The sequence below is a fragment of the Panonychus citri genome, unplaced genomic scaffold, assembly GCF_014898815.1.
Source record: "Panonychus citri isolate SS breed McGregor unplaced genomic scaffold, ASM1489881v1 Contig00023, whole genome shotgun sequence".
Classification (NCBI taxonomy): domain Eukaryota; kingdom Metazoa; phylum Arthropoda; class Arachnida; order Trombidiformes; family Tetranychidae; genus Panonychus; species Panonychus citri.
The window spans coordinates 19,384-37,226 of NW_026515428.1; the positions used below are offsets into that span (position 1 = coordinate 19,384).

The 17,843-nt window shown below is 26.5% G+C and overlaps 1 protein-coding gene and 1 long non-coding RNA gene across 7 annotated transcripts; one reads left to right on the forward strand and one right to left on the reverse strand.

The window, feature by feature from the left end:
- Window positions 1-1,184: 1,184 nt before the first annotated feature.
- Window positions 1,185-17,523, forward strand: LOC128396611 (probable serine/threonine-protein kinase DDB_G0282963). Its single transcript, XM_053357219.1, has 5 exons — window positions 1,185-1,371; window positions 1,502-1,693; window positions 8,031-8,372; window positions 14,667-15,230; window positions 16,287-17,523. Exons 1-5 carry the CDS (start codon window positions 1,306-1,308, stop codon window positions 16,800-16,802), a joined length of 1,680 nt encoding a protein of 559 aa, XP_053213194.1. The 5' UTR covers window positions 1,185-1,305; the 3' UTR covers window positions 16,803-17,523.
- On the reverse strand, window positions 8,460-14,318 carry LOC128396614 (uncharacterized). Of its 6 annotated transcripts, XR_008326815.1 has the most exons (7): window positions 14,116-14,293; window positions 13,611-13,877; window positions 13,133-13,363; window positions 12,535-12,862; window positions 12,193-12,340; window positions 9,930-10,098; window positions 8,460-8,474 (listed from the first exon to the last, which is right to left on the reverse strand). It is a non-coding gene; the product is annotated as an uncharacterized LOC128396614 (long non-coding RNA). The 6 variants fall into 6 exon arrangements; XR_008326816.1 differs by lacking the exon at window positions 8,460-8,474 and having other exon boundaries at window positions 9,714-10,098; window positions 12,979-13,363; window positions 14,116-14,318; XR_008326817.1 differs by lacking the exon at window positions 8,460-8,474 and having other exon boundaries at window positions 9,714-10,098; window positions 13,469-13,877; window positions 14,116-14,318.
- Window positions 17,524-17,843: the final 320 nt, after the last annotated feature.

The window sequence follows — 17,843 nt, forward strand, 5'->3', positions numbered from 1 at the left end:
TCCAATGATTAACAACTTTTCAAATGATTAATTGTGACAATTTAATTGAATTGTTGTTCAATTTATCTGCAAATATGTTTAATCAACATTTTCATCAACAATAAATAACAATCTTATTGTTTAATAAGCAAATTGATTGTTAAAATAACTGTTAATCTACTGATTCTCAGGGTAATTCAATCATCTTTGAGCTCTTAATTGTGATTAACACTAAAGTCAACAATTCAACAAGATAACAATTAGTCTTAACAATCAGGTTAATTGATATAAATATTAATCAATGTTGTCTATGTTAAATTGTCATCCGATTGATTGTTTTTGCCAAAAAACTGTCAACTTGAACTCAATTCAAATTCAATTGGAAAACTGGAAACTTAATCACAATTTAAACTTAATTAAAGTGTATTCATAGTTGATAATTAATACAATCGGTCAAAAAGTGAAAATTTTCACTGGACAATTAATATGTAATCGTTATTGTTTGAAAGTTGAAAGTTGTTCAACTGATTGATTATCCAAGACAAGACCTTTATTATTAGTAAATTGTTATAACAATTAACTTTGATTCTTAAAAGTCAATATCATTGCCAAAAGATTAACAATTTGAATGTGAAGAAGACAAGTATTAGGGATGATTGTTTTATCGCAATCAACGGCAACAATTAACATTGAATTTTAAACAAAACGCGAAAATTTTCAACAATTAACAATTAGGTGAAACAATAGAGCCAAAGATGAAGAAGAAAACTTTTCAAATGGCAAATCTCGAGTTCTAATGTCGAAACTTTTTCGCTTCTAATTGTTTTAATTGTTGATGATGGACAAGATTTTCTGTCAACAACAACAACACAATATAAATAAATACATTGAAAATGTTTAATTGTTAAAATGGGGAGACAATTAATTGTGTTAATCATCAATTTTAAACTTTAATCAATTATGTTAACCTTGTTTTTATTTTGAACGCAATCAACAAGGTAAAGAGTCAAGAGTAACTGTTGAAACTTTTTTACTCTTGTGATGTAGTTACGTTGATTGTTGTAAGATAATCATGAATGATGATGATTAGAAAAAGTAAGAGAGAGAGAGAGAGAGATAGTGAGTAAGAGGAAGATGGAAGATAGAAAGAGAAAGTGAAAGAGAATTGAGAAAGAAAGTAAAATGAAGGAGGAGAGAAAGAGAAAAAAAATTTCAGGTAACTTTTACCTGGAATAAACTTGTTGCTTTTTATTTATCTTGTTATTGTGATTCGGTCAACATTAAGTTGGATTTTAATTCTTATCACAATTTACTAATTGCTACTCAATGTTAACCATGCACTGGATTTATTGGTTAATTGTTAATTCATTGTTTGTACCCTATGGATTTATGGTAATTAATTTTTTCCCCTTTTCTTCAAATTGTTTTTCCAAAATCTCATCCAAGTGATTAATCAATTTTTCCGTCTAATTGTGTTTCTTTACTTAATTGTTGTTTAATTGTATGTATTTCCATTGATTAGGTTAATTGTCAATCATTATCTTCTTCAGTAAGTGATCAAACTAATAATTCAAAGTTAATTGTTTCATCGTCATCATCGTCCAAATGTCAACCAATTTGTTTGGAATCAACAATTAATCAAGGAAAAACTGATTCCAACAATAAATCGGATAATATTAAGGAATCAATCACGACAATTAAGGATAAACCAATTGTAAGTTGTTAATTTAATTAACTTTTTATTAGGTATATTTCATTGGGTTTGCAAAACTTAATTGGTTAATTAACCATTGGTTGTTTGTAGCAATTAACTTTGGAGGGAAAAAAAGTTTGATTAACTTTTTTTTTGTACTTCTCGAGTCCAGTTTACTAACAATTAACTTTAATCATTTGAAAGCTTAATCATTGTTAACAATTTTTGAGAAAATCTATCATTTAGTTGATTAATACAACAGTTAACATTGTTGTTAACTTTTTTCACAATCAACTGATTATTATCTAGCTAGAAATCAACAATTAATAAAGTAATCACACACCACCCACCTTTTAATTAACTTTTAATCAACAACAATCAACGATCAACAAACTTTATATATTAATATTAACAACTGAATTAGAAAGAAGTAAATTTTGTGATTAAATATTTTACTGATAATTAACTAATTTCATCTTTAAATATCTCATATACACTTAATTTAAATTGTCCAGCAATTAACAATCATAAATAATGTAAATAAAAGTTATTAATTAGATGTGTATATTTAGTTACAATTTAGATTGATTAACAATCAACGACGGGAAAATATTGATTTGTTTTAATTGTCTGAAAATATTACAGAATCGGGCAAAAATTTAACTCTAATGATAACAATTTAGTTAATTGTTAACCACCGGAAGGCAGGATTACCGGTTAATTGGTGTCAATTGAAAGTGACAGAAATTGCCTTAATCTAAATTAACCAGATATTAAATTGCCCGTAGGTTAATTGTTACAATAATAATCATGTTAAATAACCAATATTGTTTATCAATCCATCAATTATACTTCAAATCAAAGTGAAAGTTAATCAACAACAATTAACGAAAGTATAAAAAAAAAACTTATTCAAAGTGACATTACAAAGTTGATTAACTTTTTAATTGTTGCGAATTGATTTAAATATATTTACATTTAATCATCACAATTAAATGTAAAAGTTGTCAAGGTGACCAATGATTGTCTATTTTGATTATTGATCTAAAAAGTGATGATTAAAATAAAAGATAAATCATCATTTAGCCTGAGGCAATTTATTCAGTTGATCAATTGAATTACTTGTTAATTGGTAACAATTTAAGATCTAATCAAGATGGTAAATTGTTGAGTATCACATTGAAAATTAACTTAATGTAAAATGATATTCATTTAACAATATTTACTGACCATTAGTTAATTGTTGATACGCTCATTAGTTAATTGTGCTGATTTCCTTAATCATTTCAAGTTTAGACTAGTTTTAATTTTAATTGGTTAGATTTTTGATTAGTTGGGAAATAAAAAATCATTTTTAATTGTTGGGAATCATAAGCTCATCGATCATAATTTATATTAATTAATAACAAAAACTTAATCCATTTGCGGGTCAATTGAATTAACCGTTAATCAACTAATTAATTAAGCTTAGATGTTTTTTTGTTAAATTTCTCACAATTAGCAAGACAAAATTGACAATTTATTAAATGTCAACCATAATTTACAATGACAATCTATCCCCAACAATTAGGTTAATCAGTAGACTTAAATTTTCTGTGTCAACTAACCTCGTTTGTGATTTATAAATTGTCACCCGTTGATTGTTTTGCCAAAAAAGTGTCAACTTGAACTCAATCTGAATCCAATCTTGATTAAAATTTATGCTTAATCACATTGGATTAAGTTAATCAAGTTAATTTCTGTCATATGTAAAAAAAAGAGTGAAATTAATATTCAATCAAGTGACAATCAAATTGAAATTGTCACAATTATCTTGATTACTTTTCACCAATAAACTTTAATCAACTGATGGATTAACTGTAATTGTATTCAATTGGTTGTTTTCATCATTTTAAATGATTAATCAAAATTTAGTTATTGTAATTAAAGCTTGTTTCAGCTAATCACAATTTATAATCATCAACAATTTAAGTTAACTGTTTGATTCACAATCAACAATTGCTTTCAAAGTTTACTGATTGTCAGCTGATTAATTGATTGGGGTTAATCATATTTATAATGAGTTGACAATTTGTTGTTGCAACAAAATTGTGGTTAATTGTTGGTTTAATTGTTCAATTTTAAAAATGATGATCAAAATCATTGGCTATGTTTTTAAAATGATTAACTGATACCAATCTAAATTGTCGTTAATTGTGATCAGTAATAGATGGATTGAAAAAACAATTACAATTAACCTTTTAAATTGCTTTTCCATTGATTAGATCAGTTTTTAAATTATGACAATTAAAAGTTTATTAACTTTCATCTAAATTGTTTACAATTAAAACACTAACCGGAACTTGATCATTATTACAAATTTTAAATCATAGTTGATTCATTGATTGTGATCAATTGTATAATAGTATCAACAATTAAACAAAATCAAGTTCATTAATACAATTTAATGGTCAGTTGATTTGAAACAATTAACTAACAATCAACAACTCATCTCAACTTTCATGATTAAAGTTTTTAATTGTCCAAAGATTACAATACTTGAGGTTAATAGTCAAGTTGATTAACCTTTCCGATAATTAATTAATCAATGAAGATTAACCCAATCTATTATTTTAAAATCTGATGCTTTTAATTGTCAATTAATCATGATAAATATAAAATGAGAAAGTAAAATTAATCAACAGAATCATTGATTTAGTAATTGCAATCATTATCCACAATTATTAACACCAGTATAACCTTAATCATTTCCCAATGGTAAATAAACAATTAACAGTTAATTATTTAATAAATTACGAAAACCTTGATTAGTTAATTGTTGCTAATCAGTTAAACGTGGTTAGAAACACCTTAAAAAACAAATGAGCGTTTATATTGATTGATTAAAACGCCAAATCAATGTTATTGAATAAGATTTACACTAATCATTGTCTTAATTAATTGTAATTGTTTGTTTGTTGTATATCAATACACATAAATATCATATTTAGTTGTTGTTAAATTGTTACTCTTGATGATTAAACTGATGACCATGATTCATCATCTGGACAATTCAAGGTAATTGATTGTTATTTACTTTGATTAACAACAATCAATAAGGTTCCTATTGCGTGATTATGATTAAAAACCCATTTAAATCAGAGTAAAACTATTGAAGGTAACGAACACAATTTAATTTAATTTTTCTTTTTTTCTTATCAACAAAACTAAATTAACTAAATCAAAATTTGATAACAGTTAGTTAGTTAGTTAGTAAGACAGAGTTTGCTGATAGAATCACAATTAAGTGTAAATTAAGTACCAAATTTGAATTATAATTAAAAACTTTAAATGACAATTCCAATGACAATTTAGTAACAGTAACTAGGAAACTGAAAAGCTTCAAATCAATGAAACATTGATTAAAATCAAAGTGTTTAATTGTTGCAATCATATAATAACGATAATCTCAGTTAATCAAATATGAAACAACAATCAAATTTTTCAATCAAAATCACGAGCTTTTCATTTTTCATTAATCAACAATTAATTAACCAGATAATCAGGGTATTTTTTTTTTAAATCACTGGATTAATTGATCTGTAGTTTAAGACAAAATAATCAACAATAATAATCAAAAGTTAATCACAATTAACAAATGAAAAACAAAAACAAACCAAGTAAATTAAATCGCGTTGGTTGATAAATCATAATGATGATGATGATTTACTAATCATTTGATTTGAATTAGTTGATCGTGTGTAATGATTAAAATGATCAGGAAAACAACGGAAACTGTTAAATTGTATGAATTACAATTAACTCTTAACGTTGATTAACATGATTAACTTGATTTCCTATTGAATATTTTTAGGTGCAGTTAATTATGATGAGTGGGTGATTAAATGTCTCTCTCTCTCTCAATATCTTAATACTAACAATTAAAATCTAATTGTAATTAATTCACAATTTACAAAACCCAATGAATATTAATATTTATTTTTTTCTTAATAATGAATTTTGTTTTTAATTGTGGACACAAACAATCAAAACTAATTGTTGTGTATTAAGGATAAACCAGAAATATAAGTTTAATCTGTTTTAATTGTGATTAACTAACAATTTAGCATCATTTATATGATTAAGTCCCTTTCAACAATTTACTAATCATAAATTTTTAAATTGTGTTTAGTTGTAAACTAAATTAAAAATTAAAATTAAATATCATGAGGGTAAATACAATTTAACTTTTTGGTCTGACCAATAACAATTAACTAAACAAAAAGTTACAATTGTAACTTGTAAATTGAATTACTTTTAGTTTAAAAATTTGATTAATATAATTTGTTTGATTGTGTGTAGTTAATTTAGTTTAATGATTTAACTTTTTAATTAACTGTGCTCTTGTTAATTTAGTTTGGTTGATATTATATAGTATTTGCTCATTGTTGATGATTAATTGTAATAATCATCTTGTTGTTAATTGTTTATTAAGGTCAATGTTTAATTATCATATTTTCATTGATGATTAACTAAGTAAATCAAGTTAATCAAGTGATTAAGTAATCGCCAGTCTAATTGTTACAATTGTTTTTATATTATAACCATTGGGATTCATGTTGATTGTCAAGGAAATTGTTGTTTAAACAACAAATCAAATCTAATTGTGATTAAACATTCAAACAGTTGATTGAAAGTTAATCATCATAATTGTTAACTGCTGATTTTACTTTTCTCAACTTTTTGTTTAATAATTATCACTCACGATTAAGTTTTACAATTAAGGATATACAATTGTTAATTGTTATCATTTCATTGTTAAATTGTTACCCGTTTATCATTAACCAGTTGTTAATGTTGCTATTTGTTAATCAAATCCCGTAATTGTGATTAATTAAACTAATAGTTGACTAACCATTAATAGTTAAAGGTCAACTCTATTATTATCAATTGTTATTAATTTAGTTGCTTCTTAATTGTGATTAATATTGACCTCAAGCTTTCTGGTGTTGATTGTAAAATTTAATTTCAACTTAACAATTTAATTTACTAACTCACAATTTAATTGTTTCAAGTATAGTTGATTAAATTGTAGTAATGAAAAAAAAGTGAAACTCGATTAAGTCAAATTATCACCTTAATCATTATCTTCATCATCATAATCAACTTAATCATCAACAATTTGATTAGCAATTATAACAACACCCTGGATTGTTTATCTGAAACAATTAAATTTGAAGGTTAATTTGAAATGATCAAGACTGATCATAATTAGTCAACAAAATAATCAATTGATTACAATTGAAATCGTGATTAAACTAAGTAACAATTAAAGGTTGATATTAATTATAATAGTGACAGGTAATTGATTAGAGTTAATAAAAATCAATCTTAATATTCATAAATCAACAATTAAAAAACAATTTACCAAAAACATAAAGTTCAACTTACTGGTTGTAATTAACAAAACAAAACAAAATCAACATTAATTAACAACTACTATTTATGAAACAATTAACTAATAATCATCTTATTAACCTTTTAATGCCTCAAGTTAATTGTTGGTTATTGATTTTTTCATTTCTCTCATTTAATCAAACAATTAAGTTCCTTAATCAGTTAAACTAAATCAAATCAATATGAAATGAAAGTTATTGATAAAGTTAATTAATAGTTTAATCATTTAACGGAAGAGAGTTGAAAAGTTAAATGGTTAATGATTAAAAAGTTAACGACAATTAACCGATTACACCAACAACCACACCTTCAATCAAAAGTATTAATTGTTGATTGTTGATTGTTCCTTATTAGTTATATTATAAATATCGTTATTATTAATATTAAATAGCGATAACATGTTAAAAAGGAGTAAATTAAGTGGACAACAATCAACAACAATTAGTTAAATTGTATTTGATTTGTCATTTACTAATCATAATCCTCGTCCTTATTAATCCTGTAACAATTGAGGTAGCAAACAATTCAGTTAATCACCAAGTCCCCACACAATTAATTGATTGATTACTTGAAATATCAAGTTGGACAATCAAATGTACAAAACTTTTGTGATAATAGTGTGATAATTTGTTAATCATTAGCACGGAATCAAATCACCAATTTACATTAAATTGGTGATAATCATCATTTGTAATTACTGGCAATTAATTAACATCAACAATTGTCAACATTGTTTTTTGATTGACCTTAACTATTTGATTATCGATGGTCAACAAATTAATGATAAAATCACAGTAATAAAAATGATTATTTGTTGATTGTTGACTGACATCATTTGATTAATCACCGATTGAAAATTCAATCATCACCATATGATCAACTGATTAACCAGATTAATTTTCTTTCTTCTCTTTTGTTAAAGGAAAAGTTAATTGTTGTTGGTGATAAAGTTGACGGTTTACCGGAACCGATTGTCCAAGGAAACGGAAATGGTCCAGAAGAAAAGGTTCAAATTGGTAAGTCGAAAAGTGAGTCGAATGTCCAATCAGATTCCACTTCGACTTCGACCGATGCAAATGGTCAAATTCCTTGGAATTCAAGTCGACGATCTAAAGCTCCAATTCGTCCGCCCAAACTAAGATTTGGTTCTAAACCGATTCCGACCAAAACTCGACGAATCTCTTATGGCTCTATGGTTAAACCTCGAAGTGTCGGTAAAGATTCTGATCTGATTCCACTTTCGTATAAAAATTCATCATCACAGGTAAGCTGAATTATCCACCAATTAATCACCTTAATCGTCCAAACACAATTATTATCTAAATCGTAATGACCATTTAAAGTTAATCCAAAATTCAAACTTGACCTGAAGGCAGAGGGAAAAAAAATCAAACTTAATGATATTTTGATTATCTGACCGTTGAATTAATTTGATAATCACTGATTAAATAAGTTAAATCAAATTGAGAAATAAAAAAAATGCTATTTGATTGAATTAATGTTTACATTGTTGTTAAACGTTAATTGTAAATTATTTACATTTTAAATCTAATTGATACAAGATCAAAGAGTTACAATTAAATTTGATTATTTCATTTTTTCTTCTCGAATTGCAAGTTAGTTTTTTCCACTGAATTAAACACCAACAATTAGATGATTAAATTGAGTATAAGACGATCAAAAATTGATTATTATTAAATGTTTACTAATATTGATCAAGTTTTGTTGACCAAAACTTTCATTTAATTGCAAGTCCTTGACCTTATATATTAATAGTTGGATCATTAGTTTGTTAATTGTCAATTAAATTAGACCAAAAGTAATTGAAACCAAAAATTAAAAGATAATTAAATTAAATTGTCCGGGAAATTTTGATTACGATTAGAAAGTTGATTTTCATCAGCTACCAATTTTGATACAATATTTAACTTTGAATCAATTTAAACAAAGGTTAATTAGAACTGAATTAAAGTTTGATTATCATATCAATTTGACAGATTATTTCAAATTAAATCAACACTAATCAGTTAAATCTACAAAACATTGAATAAGAAGATTAACTTTTTGATTCATGTCAATCATTTAAGAATCATGATTATGATTACAATTATCATCATAATCATCACTTTGAGAATAGAAAACAAAAAATTGATCCAACAATTTAACTCATTTAAATTGCCTTGAGTTATTGAATAATCTAAATGGATAAAAAAACAAATCAAATCAAATTAGTTTCATTTGAATAGGAAACGAGTTGAAATTAATCAATAATTTAAACCAATTTCGTTGATTGTGATTGATCAAAAATCAGAAATGATTTTTTATTTGCAATTACAATCAATTTTTTCTTGTAATATTTCATCATAATCAAATTGATTTGTACAATCAACTGGATTAACTTACTAATTGTAACATGAAAATGATTAGTTTTTGATGAGAAAAAAGTTTAAATTGTTTTATCGTCTAGTTAATTGTAGGTTTAACGGATGAAATTAAAGTTGTTTTTTAGTGAAAATGTTATTACAATTTACTAATTGTAATAATCATCAGAACTTATTAAACATAAACCAAATCAAAAGTTTATGATCTAGATGCCGATATAATTAAATCAATGGTGATTTGTGAAAAAAAAACGAGACAACAATTAATGATATAAAAAAGTTGATCGGAAGGAATCAAATCAACCTTTTTATTATTATCAAATTGTTTCATCACAATTAGATTAGCAAGATAATCAATGAATTAACATTATGATTAATATCTTGGTAATAATAATCAAATCAAGGCATCAAGATCAGAATAATGATTAAATGGTAATAACAATTGGTTAACGGTAGTTTTGAAAATGATCAACTTGATTTCCACCCTTCTCCTGTTTAATTGTTTGGTGAGATATACAAATTGATTGTAATCAGTTGGTAAATTAATCAGGAAATTGTAATGGTCAGTTGATTTCGAGAATCATGATCAGAATCATCCATAACAATAATCTGTAACAAAGAATGAAAAAAAAGTGATTAGCTAACAAAAAGAAATCAGTTATCGTGATAAATAGTAAATAACAATTAAAGGAAAACAATTGATCAGTAGTTAATTTACAATCAAGTTAGTTGATCAATAAATTAATTCGTAACTTAATCAAGACAATTCTATACACTAATCATTATCATCATTCTGTCAACAATTAATCATTAATTTTTTTTACTTCTTCCGTTTCTTTCATTAAACTGACCTTCATAATGAATTTGCTGATTAACCTTTTCCAATGATTTAGATTTTTACTCTACTTTTAAATTGTTAACAATTAAGTTAATCACTTTCCAACACTTGTGACCACTATACTAGTTTTCTGTATGTTCAATTTATTTGATTAATCAATGGAAAGGTAGTCACAACAATCAGCATATTGAAAATGTTAATTGTTTACAATGAAACAATTTACTGATGATGAAATTAAAAATTTAGATTAACAAGAATCCAATTGTTATCACAAGTTGATTGTTGAATCCTTGGTTTCCTGATTGATTGTTTGGTTGACAATCAGATTTGGTAATAATAATTAAAAAGCCTGGTATTAAATCAAGGTGATTTAATATTAATCTGAAATTGATATCAAATTAATTGAAAATTAAAAAAAAAGCTAAACTTATTAATCTGTTAATCAATATGGTAAGAAAAGTGTATTAATCAACTTTGATGCTGATTGTTGATTGTTGGATTGATTTTTAATTAACCAATATTAATCCACTTTCAAGGATAATTCTTAACTCTTTTTTTTCGTATTAAAACATTATCAACATTTCAATTAATTAATTCACCTTTCTTGTTATTAAATTGTTAACAAAAATTTAAATCTTCAAATCTAATTATTACCAAATTAAAAAGATCTGATTTGGTGCTAATTAGGTTTTAAACTTTATTGATTTAAATTGGATAAAAGGTGAATGAATGTTTTTCATTTAAAGTATTAATTAACGTTTGATTTGATATCACAAATCAATTGGCTGATTGTTGTTGTTTAATTAATACAATTAGAATACACGATTTGTAGTAATCGAATTGAAAGTGAAGAAAGAAAGAAATTAGTTTAGAGTAATTAATTTGATTTTTCAAGTTCACATTGAGACAGAATTAAAAATTCAGAAAAATAAAGGAAAAAGGTTAATAACTAACTAATCACAGTTAATAAATTACCAATTAATTGTAAATTAGTGTTTCTAATTTACTGATAAAGGACTTGAAGAAAAAATAAATAAATTGATTGCAACGTAATTAGAAAATGTTTTTCCCTTAATTGTAAAGACAACACAACAATTAAATAAGTTTCTGATTACTGTTAATTGTTTATGATAGAAATGTTTTGATTGATAAAATCATTTTCTCACCAACAATTTAAATTAAATTAAGAAATCAGTATCTTCCAAGTTGTTTATCATTCGAAGAGGCGATTTCTTTATGGGAAAATTGTATCAATGATTAGGGAAAAAGATACAAGGGTAAATTGAATTAAATTAGTGAAAGTGTAACAATTACCAACTAAATTAACCATGAACATGTCAACAACATCGATAATTGTGATAATAATGATGTAATTGTAATCATGAGAAACAGAAAAATCAAAGGTTAGAAAAGTTAATCAATGTATATTAAAATTCATTAATTAAAAATATCAAACACACAACAATTTAGTATAAGTAAATTGTATCATTTATATAAAAATACAAAACAATTAACTTTAACCTTGCTTAATTGTTTGAGATTTTAAAGTTTTTTTTGTTAGAAGTTTAAAAATTAATTTCTTATCAAAATGATTTAATTTGTTAGCAGTAAATTGGTTAATCTAGCAAGTTAATTGTTTACTCTAATAGATTTGTTATCTGATGATATAAATATAATAATAATATGTTTACGTTAATATGAATTGGTCACTAAATTTCATTCAAGTTAACTTGGTGAACACTTAATTGTTTACCAAGTTAATAGCTTACTTTGATCATAGATTGGATTATTGTTCACAACAATTTAAGGTCAATTCGGGTGGATTAACAAAAAGTTAATAAAGTAATTATAAGTTGATCATTTACCCAAATCAAATGGACATAAGAAAAATCCAATGGTAGCATTGATGTGATAATTTGTTTCTCCATTTTCAAGGTTAATCTGGAATCCATTTTGTTTTTTATTTTCCTTTTTCTTTGTTTTCTTTTTAATTTCAATATCCTTTTTTTTGCCCTGAAATTGAGATATAATAGGAGATAATAACGATCAGAATAATTGTAATTACTATTAAGGTATAACAATGAGCATCAAGATAATCAAAGAGTAATGGGAATGTCAAATATAAATAAAATTAATATATTCAAATGAATAAAAGTAACTCATTGTTTGATTTTAAATGAAAAGGAATTAAAATTTGATCAACTTACATTGTTTACATTTAGTAGAAGAAGAAAAAAAAAATGAAAACATCATTTATTGTTGACTTTTAACGAGCAATTAAATTTTGAGAATTTCGATTATCATCAATTTCTGGTAACTATCCTTGAATCAGTCAAATGTATCATCATCATCGTCGATATTGTTTTGATTGAACAAAGACCAAGGGTATTCATTTATTAATAGTTAAGAGTTGATGGACTTAATTGTAAATCAGGAAGGCAGAATTTCAATCTTCAATTGGTTAGGTAGTTACACGATTTCCAAGGGTTTTCTATTCAAAAATTCATATACCTCCGAGCGAATGATGGTGATTGCCTGAAAAATGAATAAAGATTATAAATTAATCATTAAGAATTTATATTAAATCGATAAAATCGCAGGTATTGATGAAGTTTTATAAGTGTTAAGTAATGATTATAAAATAGATTTACTTATTAGCCTGTAATTAGAAATGTTTAAAAGTTAATTAGTAAGCAGCTTAAAGAACGAAATTGATATAATGATTTATGTATAATTCATCATCTATTAAAAGCAATTGGTAAAGTGATGATGAGTAGATGCTGTTAATTTGAGCACAAGGAGTACCTCTAATAGTTTCATCGTCATCATCTTGATGGGAAAGGTGTATTAACGATAGAAATCAACAGTTTTTTTCTTCCTCTTTTTCACCAGTAAAAAAAGAAATTCAATCAATTAAAACAAGTTGAAAAGTTGTATTATTAATTGGAATAGCTATCATCATCTTGTCATATTTTTCCGCCAAATGTCAGGTAAAAAGAAAGTGGTAAACTTTGTAATCTCCATCATCATTTGGATCTAGAAGAAGAAAGAAAGAAAGAGAAAAAGAGAGAGAGAGAGAAAAGGTTATAAATTATCTTTTTTATCAACAAACACGATGCTTAGTAATGGTAATATTATTACTATTATTAAATTGACTGGTCAGTTTGGTGGGTTTGTTACCATAAGATAAAAAACACATCAACAAGTCAAATTTTTCCATAAAAAGTATAAGGCCTACGATAATTTGAGCTATTAAAAGAGATGGTGTTGATGATATTCTTACACAAAAGAGGTAACTCAGCCACGATTACGTATTTGTGAGTTTAAGACTCCCAATCACTTAAAATTCAGTAACTTAACATGTACTTGAGGAGTTTAAGCTCTTTTAACAGTGAATTTAAATTGATCAGCAGAATTAACAATTTGGTCGTGAAAAACGTTTGAAAATGTTCCAACTTTTTACAAGCCACCAGTAAATCAAGTCGAGCTTGACATAGATTGGTCAAAGATAGCGAGTAAGAGAGAGAGAGAGATGATGCTAATGTTGATGCTGTTGATGGAGAAAATAAAAACAAAAAAAGAAGGAGAGGTGATTATTAGTATTAATATTATAAAAGACAAGAAATAAATACAAGTACAAATAAACGAACACAAAAAAAAAGAAAAAGAAAGAGACAGGAAAAGGGAGAAATGATCCCTTTGCTAACAAGATGAAGAGAGAATAGAATGAATTGAAAAGAGAAGAGAATATAAAAAAGAAAAAGAAAACGAAAAACAAATCAACTTACCTTTCGATTAATTTTCCTTAAAAGATACTGTAAACCACCTTAACACGTACACAACGTCAAATAGAATATGAAACAAAACGGTTATTAATTAGTTAAAGAACAAAAATGAATAAGATTAATTGTTTAAACGGTAATTAACAAAAATTAATCATCTAATTGTTAACCTTTACTCATGGAGATCTTCATGTCAACTGTTTTCCCTCTTCGGGTTATCTCATTGGAGGGAAAGGGTTCGGTTTCCATGGTTACAATTTCGAATTTTTTTTCTTCTGTTTATTTGTTTTTCCAATTCATTAATTAATTCAATTAATTTAATTGTCTCTAATTATTGGTTTCTTTCTGATTTATTGTTTGATTTGTTCTTTTTTTCTTGTCTCTATTCTTCTGATGGCTCGTTGGTCGGTTTTAGAATTGTAATTAGTGAAAAAAATGGGAAGAAATTGAAAATTCATCTGATTTTCTTTTCTTTGTTAATATGTTTTCTCGGTTTTCTGATTTGTTTTTTTTGGGATTTTGATGATATATTTTGATATTTTGATTTGTTTTGATAGGTTGGAGGACATGATATCCTTGAGATATCATCATCGGAAAAACGTACCTCACGAATGAGAATTGGACCTGATGAACAATATTATCAACTTACAAGTGGTAACTCTTATTATCGTCATCATCACCACCACCAACATCAACCTAATCCACTTGATCACCAATCAAATGAGCAACCATCTAGAGTGTTGAGAATACGTAATTCAGGTATTACAGGTCAACAAAATGAAGAGATTTTATCACCATCTTCCGGATTATCACCACAATCATCATCATCATCAAGTTTATCTCCATCGCGTGTTAATAATTCCTTGTTGTCATCGTCTTCCCCTTCCATAACACCAAATAATGGTGACACTCGAAGTACTTCTCGAAACATCCCCAAGCTGTTATTACCCAAATTCTCACGACCTGCAATGTACAGTTTAAACGGATTTATACCTAAACCCAATTTACAACGATTATCAACAACATCAACCAGTACAACTGTTAGGCCTACATATAATTACCGGTTAAATCGTAAGGAATCAGCACGAAGCTACAATTTGGACAAAAACAATCAAAGAAAGGTTGGTTTTATATGAAGTGAAGAAAAGGAGAATTAATAAAACACACTCACACTCACACTCACTTCATTAGTGGACAATTAAAAAAAACGAAGAAAGAAAAGAGAGAGAGAGAGAGAGTTAGGGAGTAACAATCAAACTCGAATCAAGCTCAAGTTAGAATGTTCTTATGTGTGTGTATTACCTTTATTAGTTAAGGGTCAGTTTAATAAGATTGATTTATATCGTTAATCGCTTAGTTGAAATTGAAAGAAAGTCATATGATGTTAAAGGAAAGGTAAAAAGACTGATCTTCGAGTGTAAACAAAATGAACTATCGGCGACTCAGGGCGAGGCTCTGGTCAATATAATGACTTATTTAGTATTTTTGTAGATAATGAGTTCAGTAGTTCGCTGAAAGTTTAATTGTTTCTCTTGTTCTTTTTTTCATTTCTTCTAATTATCCATCGCTAGTACTGAGTGTGTGTGTACATATTATTAATATGTGTTGACTTAATTCAATTTCTATTGATAACAATTGCGATTATCATTCAAATTTAGAACTTGTAACTTTATTTATCTCTTTTTGCTTTTTTATTCTGTTCGAGTTCATCATCATCATGTTTACGCACTGATCACCTCACAAGTGATCTAATTTTTTATTAAATCCTATTAGCTATTAGGGATTTAATTGTTACAAGATTTAAATCATGGTGTTGAGATCATTTAGTAATCAAAGTGGATTGACTTTTAAAGAAAAGGGGAAACATGGAAGTGACCACATCTTTTTTATTGTTAAAAAGACAATTAGAAAGCCGAAAATCAAATTGACCTTCAATTTTGCAACAATTAAGCTTTTTTTTCAACATTCAACTGATTATTGATTATTGATTTACTTTAAATAATGAATGAAAAACCATCTAATCTGTAACTTTAACCAATCATCAATTGTGATGACTTAACAAACTAACCAAAACGAAAGCTTAATTGTTACATTTACTTAACTATGTTTACAATTTAACCTCTTAATTGAGAATATGAAAATTAAACTAATTCTTTGTTCATCTTTTTCCTTTTCAGTATGAAGTTAAACATCGTCAAAGTTTAGAGGATTCAGATGATTTAAAAATCAGCGGAAGTTCAAATCGTTTATCGAAACGAAAAGGATACCTGTCAACAAGCTCTAATAAATTGGGAACATCAATTAATCAACTAACCAGTAGCCACTCAAGATCAAAGGTTGGACGTCGAGGTGAACCTGGTAAAGATTTTCCAATAATCAATACAATTCCAAAAACTTCATTTGATTGCAAGGATCATATTGGTGGAAGTGGATTCTATGCCGATCCAGAGACGGGATGTCAAGTTTGGCATATGTGTCAAGGTCATCGAAAACACTCATTCCTCTGTCCAAACGGAACCATTTTCAACCAGAAATCCGGTGTTTGCGATTGGTGGTACAATGTCGACTGCGAGGAACCCGTGACACTTTTAACTGTCCCAAGCGAATCGACAATTCGACAGACCAGAAGATCGGGTTCATCCAGTTTATTCGAATCCGTATTGATGGACAGAAAAAGAAACTTTTACCATTGAGTTAGGAATAAGAAGAAGAAAAAAAAATGAATCCACCAAACAAAGAAAAATGAAATTAACGTATATATATTTATCGTAATCACCGAAAATTGATCATCACCAAATCAATGGTGTCAATCAAAGACAATCAAAGACAATCCTGTTGATTAGATTTTTATTCCATCAATCCCTTTGTAATCATCTCTGAATTGGTAATCAGATTGGAGACTAATCAATGATAACAATCAGCCCTTAATCCGCTGATTTAATTTTCACCAAAAAAAAAAGAGACAACAATATCAAGACAAAGGTTAACAATTATCATCAATCACCGACACCATCAAACAATCATCATCATTATCAGCACAATCAACGGATCAAAATAACAAGAAATCAAATGATCATCACATTTCTCATCATTAATCATTTACTCGTAATTCTTAATCATTGTTATAATAATAATAACAATAATCAAATATCAACTACAATGTTAAGAGACAATATCAATCATTTAATGAAGAAAAGGTTCTAATGGATTAAATCAGATTAATCGTATGAATTTTCATCCTCATCACGAATTCATAAATCTCCAATCATCAAAATTTTCCAACAATTAATACAAATTGTAAATTGTTCTACTTTGGTTCTATTGTAATTTATTTTGCTCTATTTTTGTTACTTCTATTCATGTATTCAAATTAATTATCAACAATTAAACCTTTGGTTAAACTAATTGTTAAAATCGGCTAATAGCCTATTATCATAATCTCCGATCTTTTTCAAACAATTTACTTAAAGGAAAATTGATCTAAATCCAATTCCAATAATAGAAAAACAATCTGATCAAGATGAAAGGAAAATCGTAATTAAATCAACAAATCATCAAATGAATTAAGTGGTTACTTGATTTTCCACCAAGAGGATTGACGGTGATTGATTTCTCGCTAATTGCTAATCATAAATGTACTTTAATTAACGAAAATAAGACGAATCTTAATTTGTCTTTAAATCAATTACTCGAACTTATTGATGACCTTTTTTATTTATCAGATTCGATTCAAG